Consider the following 18,320-nt stretch of genomic DNA (forward strand, 5'->3'; position numbering starts at 1 on the left):
TCCACTGGACCCCCCCCCCCCCCCCCCCCCCCCCACTATCCACAGCCTTATTGTCCGGAGGGCGGAGGGCATGCGCTGGCGTGTGACAGATGTCCAAAACTTTTGTCCTTTCGTCCACAATGAATCTAACCCTGCTGCAGCATCAAACTATTTCACAGGGGGGAAAAAAACGTGATGTTCAAAACCGTTTAAACTTATCTTATCTGTCATTAAACCTACCTTCCTCTACAAATGTCATGAAGTCTTAAGTCATACTCACACAGGCGGCCGGCACATAACCAGCCACCATGATTAAAAGATTACTTTTTGGGGCATTTTTTAGATGTTGTATTTGACAGAGTCGAGAGACAGATGAATTTTGGTGGAGAGGGGGATGACATGCAGAGAATGACACTGGCCGGATTTGAATCCGGGTCTTCTGTGACATGCACTGAGCCTATATGGTACACGCTCTAACCACTACACCACGAGCACCCCTGATAAAAAACCTTTTAAAGGCCTCTATTACCATCTATTAAGCTTAGCTCCGCAGCCAATCGGACACCCAGGTTCAATTCTCATTCTGAGCACACTAGCTGTTATGTCTTCTATTAGAAGTGTTGTGAAATTGTGTTAAACCCAAAATATGGGGGAGAAAACTAAAAAAGGATTGGTGTTAAATAATCTTTAAATCTTATTTATTAGACCTGTGAAATGAACATGTGGCCCCAAAATGCAGTGTCTATGTCTGTCATTCACAGCAACTCACAATAACAAAAGCAGCTGCAAAAAGGGCTAGATAAATGTAACAGTGACACCTACAGGGTATTATTAAAAGGTACACTGTATTAAATTACTATTCAGAATATTCTTCTAAGTAATTTACTTAATAAAATGAAGATAGAGATAAAATACACAAAACACATACTCATTTTTAAGGACCTACGTCTGTATTATTAATTTGTTTGACACAGATGCTGGTTCTATCATGTTACAAGCAAAGGAAACATTGATGTAAGTACACTTACAGTGATGGGTGAGGCTTCCAGGCTTAGTTTGTGTCTTTACTTTTCAATTTCAAGATGCTGTCTTTTCATTCCTTTACTCCATTTTCCTGGAGTCACTTCTAGCCTGGGTTTGGGTCCACTTTTAAAAGAGCACTTCCTTTCCAAAGGCACTTTCTCTCCAAAGGTGGGCACAATTTGCTCTGTAGGTAAGTGTACACGAAAGTGTAAAGATAAAAAATGCATAAGGCAATTGTTATCTATTAAATACACAGTACACTAGTAGGCTCCATCTATACAATCTGAATGGCCATTTTCATTCATTCAGTTCAATGTCTTACCCAGTGGTGATACTGTACTGCTGCTGGCTGCTCTGCAGAAGTCCTCTGTCAGGCTGACAGGAAACTTATGTGTGTCCTGCACTGGGGTCGATGGGACAGCAAAGTCTGTAAAATGTAGTTTTTATTTTATTTGAGTGTATTGGGGTCATTATTTACTAAATGTACTTAGATTAGGCCTACTAAAGCAAAAGTAGTTGTTACACAGAATGACCCTTATTACATTAAAATAAACATATGTATTAAATGATTGGTGTATAATCACTGATGCATTTACATGTACATGTAGGCAGCATTTTATTGTTGTAGTTGGATATGATGAGCTAATTAGGCCTAATTTCCTTTCAATAAGCTACTGTTAAGTAGCCTAGTTTATTTAACAATGAATGATATTTTAGCTCATGTTGTGTTTTCTATACATACATGTAAAACAAAAAGGAATGATTAAAGTCACTATTACTAACTGTACATGAAAGCAACAAAAGCTTTCATGTATAGTTATGTTATAGCTCTGGCCCTTTCTGGGTGATAACAAGCGCTGTCAGTTGACTGGCGGTCAATACAAATTCTGAGGTTTTTGCCAATCAGATAAAAAATAAGAATACAGTTTAATTTTATATCTTCAGGTAGCCCAAGCAAGATGGCCAGACAGCTAATTAATGAGATGGTGTCCTAGGATATCGACTATCGGCGACGATATAACTGAAAGCAATAGGTGATGGATTTGTCCTTTCAGTCTGCCGGTGAACCAGTGAAACAATGAGCTGGCTCAATGTACAGAGGTTTCATATCCTGATAGATAGAACTATCTCTTCTCTTTAGTGTCCTTTCTTCTTGATGGAAGTAAAGTGAATCTTAATTTGAAAAATGTCTTGTTGTTTGACGTAGCCTAGAATAAACCACACGGCAGCTTTAAGGCGTGATGGGCCTATGTTTCTCCATTGGTGTAGATAGTTTGTTTTCACACAGAATGGCAGTATATACGCCAGGAAGAGTGACATACACACTGCTCTCATGTAGCCTATAGATAGCCTATCATAACTCCAAAGCACAAATAGGCCTAGGCCTACCTCAAAAAACACATTAGTAAGCCTACTTGAGTATGCAATGGCATAAAACATTTTCCCCCCCATTTCACCTTTTGGGAATGGCATCCATCAATAAAATGACTCTTGGATACATTTATGGTCGCCATGTTTTTAAGAAACAGATTTACAGCGGGAGATTGTTTTTCTCTTTTTTCCCTAGGTTGTTTCCAATGTTTTGTCACATTTTGCTAAAATGTTCTGCTCGACTAAACTTGACCTGTGGTAGGCCTACAGCTTGGGTAAAGCTTAGTATCTAGCACCTGTCTATGAATCACAGTAAATCACAGTTAATCACAGACTAATTTCCAGCCGGGGCAGACTCACTGCAGAGAGGAGAGCTCTGGATGCTCGCCGAGGCCAACACCTGAGGCGAACTGGGGACTCCATGGTCTGAGCTGGAGGGGCCTGGGTAACAACAACAACCACATCTTTAGCCGTGTAGAAATACACAAATAAACCAACGTGGTTTACAATATAGTCAATGGTAATCACATATTTTGATCAGATAATGTTGTTACCAGTTGACGAGGCCATTTCAAACCACTCGAGGCCGGTGTTTGGTTCCGTTACATCCGGTACTCGAGGACTGGGAGAGGGCATGGACATGGACCTAGGCCTATAAGACGGAGAGGGAGTCGGTGGCGGCCCGCGAACTGGCCTCAGGAACAGACCAGCAGGTGAGTTGTGATAAAGTAAAGTACTTCGACTTAAGGAATCCATTTGAAGGTAAATTAATTGTGTAATTAAATTACTCTTATTTCAATCTTAACAGCTCCTGGACTCTCACTGTAACCCGAACAGTAAGCTAGCAGTCTATGGGACGTTCGTCAGAAAGGAGCAGTTTGTCAATGTCTGCAGCCCTCAAATGTGTCTGACAGGCGGATAACCAAAAGGTGAAGGCTACGTAAGGTATCATCATCACCACTAGTCTGTTTTTAAGATAATCTAGGCCTTAATGAATTTAAAATATATATACTGGTGGAATGCAATTAAGTACAATTACTGAAGTATGTAGCCTACTTAAATAGCCTACAATTTTGAGGTAGGCCCACCCTACTTTTAGCCTACTTGACTTATTTACAGTACATTTTGTGCCAGGCTACTTCGCCTTGACATTTTGGAACTTTTGACATTTTAACTCCACGACATTTACAGCAACCAGGGTTTGGGTTTAACCCATTACATGGACGTAGCCTAGAGACCATAGCTCCTGGAACTTTCCCTGCGTTCCAAATCGCAGGCCTACTCTTACCTTTTTATATTCTACATAGGCTACTACATCTGGTCATAAAAATAATCTAGTTAGCATGCAGTAGGCACACAAGGGACGTAGGCCTACTTTAATTTATTTATTTCATCATAACATTGCGCCTTGATTTTGCCTCTTGCTAATCCGTTGCATCCCGCATCCTTTTAGGTCTATGGCTGGTTGTTGAGGCTCGTCGACACGGAACATCACTTCTAGTGTGCACATGATTGTGGGTCAGAATTGTCCAAATAGCATGTTGATTTCAACACTAAAAATCTGGGCACATAAACACACCCACCACACAAGTCTTGTGAGATAGATGTGCTATTGACAGGGTTTCTTTTTGGTGTGGCTCTAGAATTTGTTTTCGGGAGATTCGACCCTCATGTATATTGACATCATACTGGCAACTTTCACTATAGTTTTTACAATTCTGGTGTGTCTTTCAAAATAAAACCTCCCACGCCTCACCAGGAGCGTATAGGTAGGGGAGACCGGGTACAGTTGTAACACGGGACGGATGTAACACCTTGAATTCCTCCAATCACAAACAAGCTAGAGTGATTACACTCACTGTGCTCATGCTCTGTCAGTTTCCCTCCTTTCATTCAAAAGGAGAGCCACATCTGATACTTCAAGAAGAAGTTATCGACAAAAGTCTATTTTTGAGGTAAAAAATCTACTTTTCTTCCAGACGTACTTTTTTGGATTCTGTCCTTATATCAAATGTCTATGAATCCAAACAAGTATTATTAGAATCACTGTTTTGTAAGCTAAAAGTAAAAATGGCTAACAAGTGTCAAACTAGCATTCAAGCTAGCTCACATGAGATGAAAACATGGTTGGTGATACTGGGACAGTTGTAACGCCCCGTTACAACTGTCCCAGTATCACCAACCATGTTTCATTTATATTTAAAAAAATAGCTAAGGTTAAGGATAGAGTTGCAGATATTGGTAGAATGTGTAAATACAAAGTAAAATGTGTACTGTGTATTGCAAATTAAATGTAAAATGTCATAAAATCACATATAAGTAATGATAATGAGTAAAATTCAGTGGAAACATGTGTTTGCTTACAGCATGCCAAATATCAGAAAGAGGATAACAGACATGCACTGGAATTTGGCCTTTAAATAGGGATATCTTTAGTGAAAGTGACTTTGCACCATCCTCAGTCACAGACCGCCCACCACCAGCAGTGACACCAGAGGTTCCATCCTCCTCTTCAGCTCCATCACCCAATGTGGCAACGGTGGCATCCTCCGTGCCACATAGAGCAACATCCCCTGTCACACCATGTGTGGTGTCTGGGCCATCAACCTCTGCTATGGACATAACTTTTTCACCCGTGTCCATCCGTCCACACCCAAAAGCTGGCCCAAGAAAGCAGACGACAAAGGGCAGGAAAAGAAGGGAAACCGCTGTCCTTACAGATACTCCTGTGAAAGAACAACTGGAGGCTGAGAAAGGAAGGTCTACAGCTAAAAGGAAAATGAATTTCGACAACAAACAAAAGCCCAAACAGAAGAAGCAGAAAAAACAAGACTCATCTGAAGATGAAAATGAATGTTGCATAGTGTGCTTCGAGAGCTACTCCAGGTCGAGGGAGGTCTGGCTCCAGTGCTGGTTCTGCAAAGCCTGGGCACACAAGGACTGCACAGATGGAAGGGATAACTCTATACACTTTTTAGTTCTGTTCTACTTTTTAGTTCTGTTCTACCCATTAAATAAATCATATACCTGTTTGAGGTAGTGAGTCTTGATCTCATGTTTGAGGATGTGTGTTCTACTCATTAAATAAAGTTCTTGCATTATAATTTGATGGCTTCTTTTTTGTCATGCAGTATGAAAAAAGGTAATGATTACTTAAAAACAAGAAATTAATAGTCACAATAATATGACTGATCAATAATATCTTTCATTTTGAGTATATGATTGATTCATTCTGAATATTTTAGACACGTTACAACTGTCCCTGACATGCGTTACAACTGTCCCTGTGTACAGGGACAGTTGTAACAGTGGAGAGTCGGTATTATAATTCATTTTGCAACCTTTACACATTTCATAAAACCACTTAAATACATTGTTTCAGTAGCTAACAGATTGAAGTTTATGATATAACAAATTGGTTACTCTAGTTTAAATAGTTTTGGATTTATTGCAAAAATTGCAAAAAGTGTTACAACTGTACCTGGTCTCCCCTACTGTATGTGCGCAAATTCAATCAGGGCCTGATTATAAACAACCAGGCACACTGATTCTGTTGAAACTGAACATTCATTAAATGTATCATAAAATGACGTGCAGTGCAGATACTTTCACTACTTTTCCATAGCCTACGTCTTCATCAGCCTGATTTCGCATAACTTTCCCCGGACTTCAAACACAGACAATAACGGGCTACAGGATTTTTTTTAGTTCCTGGAGTAGGAGTTCCTGGAGCTATACGTAAGTTCCTGGGACTTTTGGTGGAAAATGGGCTATATCTGTGGATTTGTATCATCAAAACAAAATTAAAACTATATAAAATAAAACTAATATTACAAATATATTTGGCTAGGATAACAAATATTTTAATTTAAGATTTTAAATGAAAGACATTACAGGTAATTTTCGCTGATCTATGGCTTTGAAAATTATAATTAAAAAAAAAGTTGGATTTTGTCTGTGAACCCATCATGGAAGACATGTAATAACTCTCCATTATGCTTGATGGGATATTTCTGACTGCAGGACAGTAGGTCTGCAGACAGACCTTATGTCGATCTATTGCATCTCCACACCACTGATCTTGATCTACTTCATGTCTACACTTTTGAACTGTTCTTTTACCTGTGGAAGTGATACTGTTGTATTGAGTTATTTCCTTCAGGTACCACTAGAGGGTGTTGCATAGCTGTAAGAAGTCAATTGAGGCCCTTAACTGATGTCTGTTGGAGGGTCTCCACAGTGATAAACACAGTAGAAAAAGGGGGGCCCTCTCAGTTGTATTTTTTGCCCCCTCTGTTTTAGCAACATGTGTCAAACTCTAGGCCCGCGGGCCAAATCCAGTCCCTTCAATCTTTGATCCGGCCCGCATATCCGGCTGTTAATAGGCCAATCCAAGGCCCCCGAGTGCGCCTACATATTTTCACTGGACGCACCAGTGCACCTGAAATGTCATATTAAATGGTGTTGTGCTGCACGATTAATCTAATCGCAATCACAATGTGAGCTAGTGCAATTACACAACGCACAAATTACTTCGATTGCGATTTAATGTATATAAATGTGTGTGCATGTGTCTGTAAACGTTCCAACCGCTCCTCTCGGCTTTTCGGCTCCTCTGACAGTGTGTGTGTGTATGTGTGCAGTTGCGCGCGCACCTACACGGCGTGCAAGCCGGGTGCCGATAGCAGAGTAAACAAACAAACATGGACGCCGACGCGCAGCAGCATTGCAGCCAAGCTGACGCTGAACTGTGGCGGAAAACAAGTGCAACGTCTGCTATATGGGGATATTTAGGATTCGGCGACGTTGAACAGATATAATTGCTGTTTAAAACTTGGAAAGTTATAGTTGCTATGTCACCTGGCGACCGGTGGCAACACGCCCAGTCTATCAACACATGAGACAGCACAGAGAGAGTCAGATGAATGCATGAAAGTGAAGGGCCAAGCAAGTTTCAGTTAGTTTACAGACACTGCTTCTTTCTTTGCCATTTGGAGGAATGCATGTATTTTCATGGGGAAAAATAGTTTTTTTTTATTTAATTTTAAGTATAATTTTTATTATTTTGAAAACAGTATGGGCTAGTAGCCTGTACAAGCTTTATTTTTTATATTTTCAATGATTCTTAATATGTGTTTGTTTTCAATTGAGAAAAGGTTTCAAAACTATCAATAATCTCAAAGCTTCCTTGAAAACCAAGCAAGTAGAATCATAATTCCATATATTTATTAAATTGCATTGCAAATAGCAATATTGAACACTATAATCGCAATCGCACAATTTCTCCAAATCATGCTGCACTAATTGGGTGCACCCAAAATATATGCTGGTGCACCTATGAAAAAGTTAGTCTGGAGGCCCTGGGCCAATCTATGTGGCTAAATAGCATGCCAATATTGATGCTTGATTGTGTCAAGTGTCTGAATGCTAACATTATCTGGTTTCTAAGGTTTGCCTTAAGTTACAATTTAGCTAACATTAACTAGCTGCTGATAGCCCACCCTTTTCATTAACAATAGTGGCTTTGCATTTCATTACCAATGCAAAGTGTCATAAATAGTTTACACTGGTGCTGCATCATGATTCGTTAAAAAAAGAAACAATACCCAATAAATTTGATATGTTTTAAATGTGCAGAAAGTTTTGAACTTTCCAGGAGAATACATTTTGTGGCTCAATCCAGAATACCTGAGAGCCTTCCCATTATAATTGTTTCGCCAGGAACCTGAAGTTTGTCTTTTCCTTTACAGAAAAAAAGACATTGACACAGTAAATTGATGCAAAAAGGCACAGATTACAGAATGCAGGCAATTAAGTGTTTGACGCTCAAAATACGAAACCTAGCCTATGTAAGCAGGCTATACCCAATATATACAGATACGTTGTTTTAACTGTCTGGAAAGGAGTAACATGGGGGGAAAATACACAAGCTAATGCCAAAGTTCATGGAAGGAGGAGTTCCTGTTAGTCATGGCAAGCTAAGTGCATGCTTTCTCCAAGATCTGCCTGGTGGATTCCCTCTAGTATGGAGGAGTTGGAGGTCGGTAAAAGTAATTGACGATAATAATAGACATAATACAGGTATAGTTAAAGACAATAAAAGTATACTAATATTTTGTTATTTTAATTATTTTAAAGTCTCCAAAATTCTTTGAAACAATGTCTTTGAAGCTTAAATTGTTCTGGGGGGGAACCCCCAAGCCCCCCATCCCCTTTATTTTGGATTCTGGTATCAAGGTTGCAAGTATGTCCAAGGTTCACCTGCTGCCTTCTTAATTCTGAAACGGCAGCCTTATGTTTGTAACTGTTTAGCCTTTTGGCAAGATAATGCAAAAATGCATGGGTAAATTTATTTTATTTTATGTTATAAAAATAAAATCCCCCCCCCCCCCTTTAGAATCCTCAAGTGCCCCCTCATTCCATCCATGTGCCGGGCCAGACTCATTGCAATAATATCAGGCCCTAGCCCCCCTGCACTGCACCTTGTCTCTCGATAGTTATTTTACTGGGTAAAACTGGGTCCACACATATATTTGATCCATATGCCTTTCCACAAATTGCTTGCATTAAGGAACAGACCTTAAAACAGAAAAACGGTGTGTACAGAATAAACCACCATCTCACTCAGATATTTGATCAGGGCAATATTGCAGATCGCATGTCATTGATTCCTTTAGGAGATCCTATTCCCTTATCTGTATCCCCTCCTCTCTCTCACACACACAAGCTCGCGCACACTTCTCCCCCCCCCCCCCCCCCCCCCCCGTCATCCTCACTAACAGCCAGACAGATCAAACCAAAGTCCCACTAAGTACATGCCCCACCTCTAAGCATGTGTAGAGTGCAGCACAAAACCCCACCCCACCCCAACCCCAACACTCAATACTGTCACATACTTAAATATGATCAAATATACAGTTAAAATGTTTCAATGATCATCTTAAATCTAGATCTAGCACGAGCAATGAATAGTCGCTTACATCAATATTTTAGGAGATTTTAGGATTAGCACTGCAGGTATAGGGGGCGAAGAATAAATCCATAGCAACAGACTCGCTTTTTTCTTCTGTGTGTCTCCGTTCATTGTTCACATGTACTTTTCATCTTCTTGCTGTAGCTTGCTCTCCCTCTGCTTGCTTGCCGTGAGTAAGGAGGTGCTATACAGTGCACTGTACAGTCTGAGCCTATTGGGAACATGCTGCTGACTCAGCCCAGGCCACTGCATTCATCTATCTGCACTGCAGTGCTGTCTCTGCTCCCCCCACCCCCTTCCTCTCCTTCCCTTATTCAGTGCACCACCTTAAACACACAGGCACACTCACAGAGGAGGAAGGAAAGAAACACAAGCATGCATAAACACACACACACACACACCTGCTTTTACAGTCATTTCAGTGGTGTTGCACCATGTCACACCCAACCACATGAACTCGAAAAATAAAGCTTTTTGAGTGTTATAATAAAGACTGTTTTGAGGTATATTTGAAGAATCTTGTGTTGTTTCCAGACCTATAGATACACGTCTCTGTCCCCTACTGTCCTGTGTGGCTTTCAAACATTTCCTTCTCCACAATGTGATTAACATACACATAGAATCTTTGTGATTATTTTCACACACAAAAAAGCAAAAAAAAAAAAACACCCTTTCAAATGCACTATATCACTTAAAAACCTTTAGCCATTTCATTTTTCACAGTTATATCAGGAAACGAGCAGCCAAAACATTCCATTGGCAGACATGGTGGAGCATATTCTGTATGATAAAGTGACAGTCATTAAAGTTATATCCAAAAACGACACCAGTCAGAGGTGTAACTGGAAGGCTGCTTTATTGTTTGGAAATAGATTCGTGCTCAAATGAAGATAATTCTTTCACTGATTCCCACTGAAATGTCCCATGTGGTTGTGCAACACACGTCCTCTCTCTGACTGTATTAGTGGCAAGAGATAATGACAGTCAAAAGCTTTTTTTTTATTATTTTTTTAACTTTCAGTTAGCCTATTTTCAGGAAAGACAATAAATGTATCTCAGTCATGCTACAAAAGAATGGCCTCATATACCGATTGGTAAACCAACATTTTGGAAATGAAAAGAAGTGTAAAATAGAAGGCAAGCTGTTCTCTTACTAGCCAAGGAGCAAGTAAACAGAACACACAGAGAGAGAGCACTTGTACTACATGACTCTACATGATGTTAGTCCAGACAGTCTAATCTAGGTGGTGAGTTTTTCAGTATACAAGTTAATTTTGAACTCAATACATCGCTTCTATCGTGCTCCGTTTTGATTCACTCCCGTGGGTTTCGAGATCCTCATTGCTGATTTTATTGACAGACTAAATAGGAAGCTAAAAAGGCACGTGCCGTTAAGAGATATTGCACCATAAACAAACACACAGACAGTAGAGACAACTAACCCTTAAATCATTAGATATATCATTTTGAAAAGTGACAGCAAAATTAAAAGGTCAACTCCAAACTGCAGCAGTGTGAAGGGGGAAAACATGGAGGAGGGTTAGAGCTGAAAAACAAGCAAAACATTTTCACACCAAGTGAGCTGTGGCTCATACCGGGGCACGCTGGTCCATCAGCGCTTGCCTGTAAAAGGCTGTGAGTGTGTGCATGTGTGTGTGTCTGTATATCTTTGTGTGTGGAATATAGGAATCTAGGGGCAAGACATCTTCACACATGTACAAAAGGGTATGCTGGTAGTGCAATCCTCTCATCAAGGCAGGCTCCACAATTCTCAGCAAGCAGCCAGTACAACACCATGCATTATACGCTGGTACCCAGTGTGTAGAAGCCCTGGGCAGGACCAGAGTTTATGTTATTCTCTGAACATACCACACAAATAAAGAAGCATGATCAGTTACACTCTGTGGTTCTGGTATCACCTCAATGCAAGGAGTGGAAAGGGACAGGAGAATATATATATAATATATATATATGTGTGTGGGTGTGTGTGTAGCTCTGTATGTGCATGTATTGATTTATACAGTTTTAAATACAATCTTTGCTTTTTAATATATATTCTTTTAGCGCTCTCCCCTCTTTTTTGTGAAAAGTGACTCAAAAAAATCTACTCCATCTAACAAATGTGTCACAGCCTAACAAGTGTGACAAGGGGTGTCAGCTGGAAGCCATTCTATTTATGGTTATTAATATTTAGTGTTAGATTAATAGCTGTAGTTTTTAAGTAATCCTGTATTTACAAAAAACTACACATGCTGTTAAAATAAAATATATTACATTATTTATAGTTTCTTAAAAAGTCCATTCTCAGCTTTTGCAGTTTGTGCCGTTTAGAACGTAGCCTGAACTGTATCTATTTTTTGTGTGTCGATTGTGTGTCTATTTTTCCCCCCCTGTGGTTTCTTTCTGTAATTCGTATATCTGTAAATCCGGGATGATCTTGGAGGAAATGAACGGCAGTAGCTTTTATGCTTATCATTCAGAGTTTTATTTGGTTCAAGTTAACACCCACACTGATTTTGGAGATCTCATGCAGCAACTGGACCATAGAACTTGAGAACGGATGAGGGAGTTATTCATAAACAGGAAGTGACATCACTGCACAACAGGAAGTGCACAAGCTGTGGTGTGGTGCTTAGGCTCTTAGTACCATAACAATGCATCCAGTGCTCTGTTGATTATTTGGTATTTGTTATGCAGTAGAGCAACATGAAGAAAAATGGCAAATGAGAGGCTCAGAGCACTTGTTAAATACTCAAATCTGGGGCCTATCCACTGAGCATGCCACTTCTTCTTTGAAAAGAATTCAGTGTGCTGCTCCAACCAACATATCCCTATTAACTCTCATGACATCTCCTCACAGTGTTTCTTGAATCTGTGATTGCTAACGGTTGGGAGGGGGAGGTGGGTCCACATAATTATTTTTGTTAATTGAAATTAATTGAAACCAGACTACAGTCCATAATGACACATATGTAATCTGCAATCAATATGAACGCCGCCATTACAAGCAAGCGAAATGTTGCTGTTTCACTGAGATGCTTCTAGCCCTATAATTCTAAGCGTCATAAGCAGGAAGCGCCAAACTGGCCCCTAACCGGGCGGCTGCCAGGATGAGGCAGCCAGCCAATATCATTGTCCATCAACATGGCATATAAACAAAAGAGTAAAACATGATTTCATAAATACTCCCATCACATTCACTTGCATTTTGTTGCAGAGCTCATAATAGTACATCTATAATATCTCCTGAGAAAAAGGGATGAATTTTTTCAAGCATTGCATACATTTCTAGGGTCTCTCTGTCTAGTAATGACAGCGAAAAAACTGAATGGGCAGGGCATACTTCACCCAATCCCACTCCATGGACATAGGGCAACAAGGGAAAACAAGGCAGATCTCTTTGGCTTCTCCCAGCATTATGATCTCATCACCCATTCATTATTTTCTGATTCTCGTTCAAATAGGATACTACCAACACCCGACAAATTTTGTTCCAGGACAAGACCATTTTCCCTCGACATCATCTCAGATGAGGTGTGTTTAAAAAAGACCCATTACCTGCAAAAACATGAAAATGACACCAGGAAATACATAAAAAAAACAAAAAAACAAAAAACAATCATACATGTCAATAAGCTACATGACATCAAATTATGTAAACTGATCAAAAATTCTAATTCTTCTTAGTCCTTTCAGAAAAAGGTCCAACCACCCATAGAGAAACATCAGAGATAGAAATGAGATTGCCATACCTGTGAAATCCCCACAAACCACTTGCAACTGACAGTAGGACTCCCAAAATGGCCGTTCGCACAAAACTAAAGGCAGATGGTATGGAACATTATATAGGTGCATACAAATGATAAATATAAGCTTTTTTTAGTTTCCATGTGTTGCGCTCTTGAAAACATTTCAGTCCAAATGAACAAACATTTCCGTCCAACAAAACACACTCCAATCTTACACACTCAAAAATCTCCAGAGCAGCAACTTATTGTTTGGATTTCATCCCACTAAGATGGTATTATATCCCAACAATTTCCATTCTTCTGTCTATAGATGCAACACTTTTAACATATTTGAAATGTGTTGAGCAATGAGATAGAAATTCTGATCCATTTTTAGATTATCAACCCCAATATCACTTATCTTTGTTAAACAAATTACTCTGAACTCTGAGCTTTCAAATTTTTGACAATGTCTCAATCTTACAGTCGAGCCACTGTTGTGGTCTGAGTATTAGTGTCTTGTGGACTATGATAATTCATGCAAGATTTCTGATCAAAACATGCCATCATGCAAGTCATTTCTATGCATTGAACAAGCACAATTATTTATGTATTTGTTTGGAAATCCTTCTTAGTAAATGTAAGCCCTTGGCCCGAGTTGACCCCATAATAAACAGACCCTTAACCAATTGGTGTGAAAGCCCATGTAAAAAAAGCTTTTGATGTGGGTATAACAAAGATAAAATGAGTAGAAGAGTTAAGTGACATGGGCAAAATGTTGAATATTGTTCTTTTTTTTTGTCTGTTTGCATTTTTGCTGCTCAAATGAACAATTTCTAGCTTTTTAATAAAACAGAAAAGTATTTCCAACACTTTCTGTCATTTGTGTCTTTCACTCACCAGCCATCCTTCTGTTTGCTCTCATAGAGTGAGAATGTCATTTTGCTCCTCTATACAATTCAGTGCTAAATGACTCAAGAACCACTCATTGGCTGCTTTAGAAGGGCAATTCTTCAGCATCAAGCAGTATCCTTGTTTCTTCTTCCATAGAAATCCATTACTCGCATCCAGGCGCTGTATTCTTTTAGTGTTTTTCATTCTAGCTCTTGGTGTAGAGTTACTTGTCTCATCTAGTGGTAAGTGAGCAGTCTGCCTTTCAGAAGAAAGAGATTTCCTTGTCTGTTTTTTCCGTTCCCTTTTGTTAAGATCGTTCGTCTAGATACAACAAAGTCACACAGTATGCTGATTATGTTTGGTTTGACTGAAGTTCAAGAGTCTTCAAGCTGTAACAGACCAAGTTGCTTCTCTCTGCATCAATATAAGAATGAAGTCTGTAAACAAAAGTATTTTGAATATTATTTTTTTCTGACTTGCAAATGAAATAATCTGTACATCTGTGTGGGTGAGTTTCCTCTCACTTTGCTTGAAGTTACATTATTATATTTTTTATTGTTATTACTGTGATTATTATTCCAACGCTCTAACATTTAGATTCCCTGATGTCTTTTTGGTTTCTTCCTTTCTCTTTCTTCCCTCCCTTGCCCTCATTGTTGTCATCCTGCTTCTCCTTGCCAGGTTTGGTTACACTGTCATAAGATGGCAGGGATGCAGTCGAGGGAGTGCCCTCCTTCTTTTCCGGTTCCTTATCGTTACCGCCGTTCTCTACTTTGTTATTGACTCGTTTGCGCTTAAAGACAAATCCCTTCCTGGCCAGGTAGGCACGGAAGGACCTTTGAATGATTCTGGCTGACACTTCCTCCTGCTTGCGCCTCAGAGTGGTGGTGATAGGCTCATAAGAGACCTTGGATGGATTGGCTGCCACAAAACGCTCCTCCATTTGTTGCCTCAGCATGTCCAGCTCTCCACTGTCTCCCAGCACACGCTTAGTGAAGGCAAACAGGATGTCCAGGCAGTGGATGCGGTCACCACTCACCATAGGCATGTCCATGGCGATCAGTTCAATGGTGTTGGGCTTGGGGACTCGGAGGGGGTGTTCAAGTGCATCAGCAAAGTCAGAAAGCTTGGAATAGGTGATGAACTGGCAGGCATCGAGGTCAAACTTCTCCCAAATCTCATAAAAGGTCGCAAAGTCGTCCTCGCTGAGCGGGTCGGCACTCTCCTCCGTGGCCACACTGAAGTTCTCCAGGATGATGGCGATGTACATGTTGACCACAATAAGAAAAGAGATGATGATGTACATAACAAAGAAGAAGATGCCCACAGAAGGGTTTCCGCAGTCTCCCTGGTTTGGGGTGCCACTGTTCTCCAGCAACGGGTCGCAGTCTGGAGGGTAGTTGAGAATGGGCAGCATTAGACCGTCCCAGCCAGCAGACGTGGTGATCATAAACAGGATAATCATGCTGTTGCCGAAGGTCTCAAAGTTGTACATGTCGTCGATTCCAGCCCCGTGTCTCACATAGCCAAAGTTGGACATGCCAAAGATGGAGAAAATGAACATAACCAGGAAAAGTAGTAGGCCAATGTTGAACAAGGCAGGAAGTGACATCATCAGGGCAAACAGTAAAGTTCTGATTCCTTTGGCCGACTTGATGAGACGCAGGATTCTGCCGATACGGGCGAGACGAATCACCCTGAAGAGTGTTGGTGACACGAAGTACTTCTCAATCAGGTCAGCCAGAAACATTCCTGAAGTGAAAAGGGAGAAATAAATAAAATAAAATATAGCGGATATTATTTCTTAAACATATACTATACTACTACAACACACTATGTAAAATCATTTTATCAAGGGATATTTTTTTCTGCAGAAAGTACTTACAATCAAAACTATTTTCACTAAAGGCTAATGGCTTTTAAAAAAAAGTTATCAGCATAATGTATATTTCTTGACTTTTTTGTCTGTTAAATTATTATATTTGAATGTATTTTATTAATAATTATAATAATGATAAAGATGTATACTTTTCCATTAAAAAACATTAGTTTGTTAGATTGAGTGAAATAAAAATCATTTCTTTGCACTTGGTTATTGATTTATCTGATTAAAGCTGGGGTATGTGATTTCTGATTGGTCAAAATTAACCTGAGCTGTAAACTTTGACCAATCAGAGCGAGGCTCCGATTCTCTGTTCTTATTGGCTGTTGGGACTGTCCTTTCACTTTGGCACGACTTTGTTGGTGTAGAGCGTGTCAGGGAGGGACCATAGGGGAGGGACCAAAGAGAACAAGTGGAGCGGTTGAGGTATTTGGATTCGAATCTCTATCCCAACTGCCATTTTCTCCCCAAATCCTCCACCCCAGCTTTGATCTAATGATTTTAGATCCACAGATTGTAAAGCAGAAGCAGCAGAAACTAAAAATGTATCTTTAAAAAAAAAATTTATAAAATGCATGGCTTCATGCCACTCAAGGAAAGTGTCAAAGTATCTTCATTTTTGTGGACAATGTGCGTGCATGCCTTTAAAGACCATTTTTTATATGGGAAATATCTGAGATATTTCAAATGAAGCTGCAAATGAATGCTTTATTTTTCCCTTTTAATACTTGCCCACGATTGAAAGGATGACCACCACCACATCAAAGATGTTCCAGCCGTTGGTGAAGTAGTACTGACGCAGTGAGAAGATCTTTAGTAAAAACTCGCCAGTGAAGACCACGATGAAGAAGAAGTTGACCCAGTAAAGCACCTCCTCAGTCTCATCAGACTGGTCATCTGTCTCCACCATCATGGTGACCATGTTGAGACAGATGAGGATCATGATGGAGATGTCGAACACCTGCTGCGTCACAAAGTCAAACACCATGCCCTGAACTTTGTTCTGGAAAAGAAAAGGAAGGAATCAGTTTTGCATTCTTTTTCTCCGTATTTTCATTAATACATTGAAAATCGGCTTGGTGGTGAAGTTGGAGAATGTAAAAGAGTATTTACCGCAGGCCTGGGTATTGGTTTCTGTGGCTTCTTCGACCCTAGTTTCTTCATGGCATTGTAGTATTTTTTCTGCTCTTCCGTCATGAAGATATCCTGACCTCCGAAGTGAAAAGGGATAAAGACAATTTGGTTATAATCTGCAAAAACTTTTAGACCCTAAATCCTGCTACTAGTCCAAATATAGTTGAACTGGGTTAAGACTATATAGAAAAAAATCTCCTCAGCTTGAAAAGGAATGGGACCATGTGTATGTTCCCACAGCTCTATGTTCCCATAGTCCTGCATTCCCACATTCCTAAATAATCTAACCATATAATAGAGAAAAGTATATACTGTGTGTGTGTGTGTGTGTGTGTGTGTCGGTCGGTCGGTCGGTCGGTCTCACTCCTATTCATTTTTTTTAAAGACTATTTTTGGCATTTTAATGCTTTTTTTATTAGACAGTTAGGAGAGACAGAGCTGAAATGGGTCAGAGAGGGGAATGACATGCAGAGAGCGACCACGGGCTGGAATCGGACACGTCTGCTGCTTCTGAGGACTGAGACTCTATTGCGCTCTAACCACTACACCACAAGCTCCCCCTCCTCCTCCCCCCTCCTTTTCTAACCTCTTCCTGTCCTTTTACCCTCACCAACCAGCTGTGATGCCTTAACCCAAATCGCCAATTAGAGGAACATAGGGCTGTGGGAACATAGGGCCTTATTTAAAAAAAGAAAATAATAATATTACAAATGTGGAAACATAGGGATGACCCCAAAGGAATAATACAACATTTTGTGGAACTTTGCTAATTCGCTTTGTTTGCCAGTAGTTAGTCCCCTCACCATTCTCACACCTGTACATTACAATGTGAAACTACCGCCAGCAGCAAAGTATCTTAGCTTAGCACACAACCTCCAACCAGTTCCTCTCAAACTCATAAATAAACCTTTTCCCTTGTTCCCAGTCTTCGCTGGTGTTAGCTTCACAATGATATGGGCAGAAATAAGAGTTGTATCTAAAAAAGCGTATAACCATATTTCCTGCAAGACTGTTCCTTTAAGTCAGGGGTGTCCAAACTTTTTTCACTGAGGGCCATATACAGAAAAATCTGCGAAGGGCTGGGCCACTTTGCAAAAATAACACATTTATCAGGACATGTAGCTGCTCTGATGTTTAGTTTCATAGTGTCTTCGTAAATTGTAATCCTTCTTCATGGCAACACTTTCCTTGCAAATTAAACAGACACATTTCCCCTCAGAGCCGGCCCAAGCCTTCATGGGGCCAATGTCAATGTTAGGGCTGAGCAAATCATTGACTATTGTTAAATGCCTTTCATACACCCAGTGTTTACTGCTATTGCCTCCAGTGTCCAGCT

General features: G+C 40.1%; 1 protein-coding gene across 3 annotated transcripts in view; it reads right to left on the reverse strand.

Moving 5' to 3' along the window:
* Nucleotides 1–13,485: 13,485 nt before the first annotated feature.
* The window catches only part of scn8ab (sodium channel, voltage gated, type VIII, alpha subunit b), a gene marked incomplete at its 5' end in the record, with an annotated part of 44,151 nt that continues 39,316 nt past the window's right edge, over nucleotides 13,486–18,320 (reverse strand). For all 3 annotated transcript variants that reach the window (XM_080026295.1, XM_080026294.1, XM_080026293.1), the window contains 3 exons: nucleotides 13,486–15,720; nucleotides 16,583–16,853; nucleotides 16,964–17,068. In XM_080026295.1, coding sequence (XP_079882421.1) covers nucleotides 14,555–15,720; nucleotides 16,583–16,853; nucleotides 16,964–17,068 — 1,542 coding nt within the window. In that variant the 3' untranslated portion in view covers nucleotides 13,486–14,554. The remainder of the gene's footprint in view (nucleotides 15,721–16,582; nucleotides 16,854–16,963; nucleotides 17,069–18,320) is intronic.

Source organism: Ammodytes marinus (genome assembly GCF_949987685.1).
Source record: "Ammodytes marinus genome assembly, chromosome: 4".
NCBI lineage: Eukaryota > Metazoa > Chordata > Actinopteri > Uranoscopiformes > Ammodytidae > Ammodytes > Ammodytes marinus.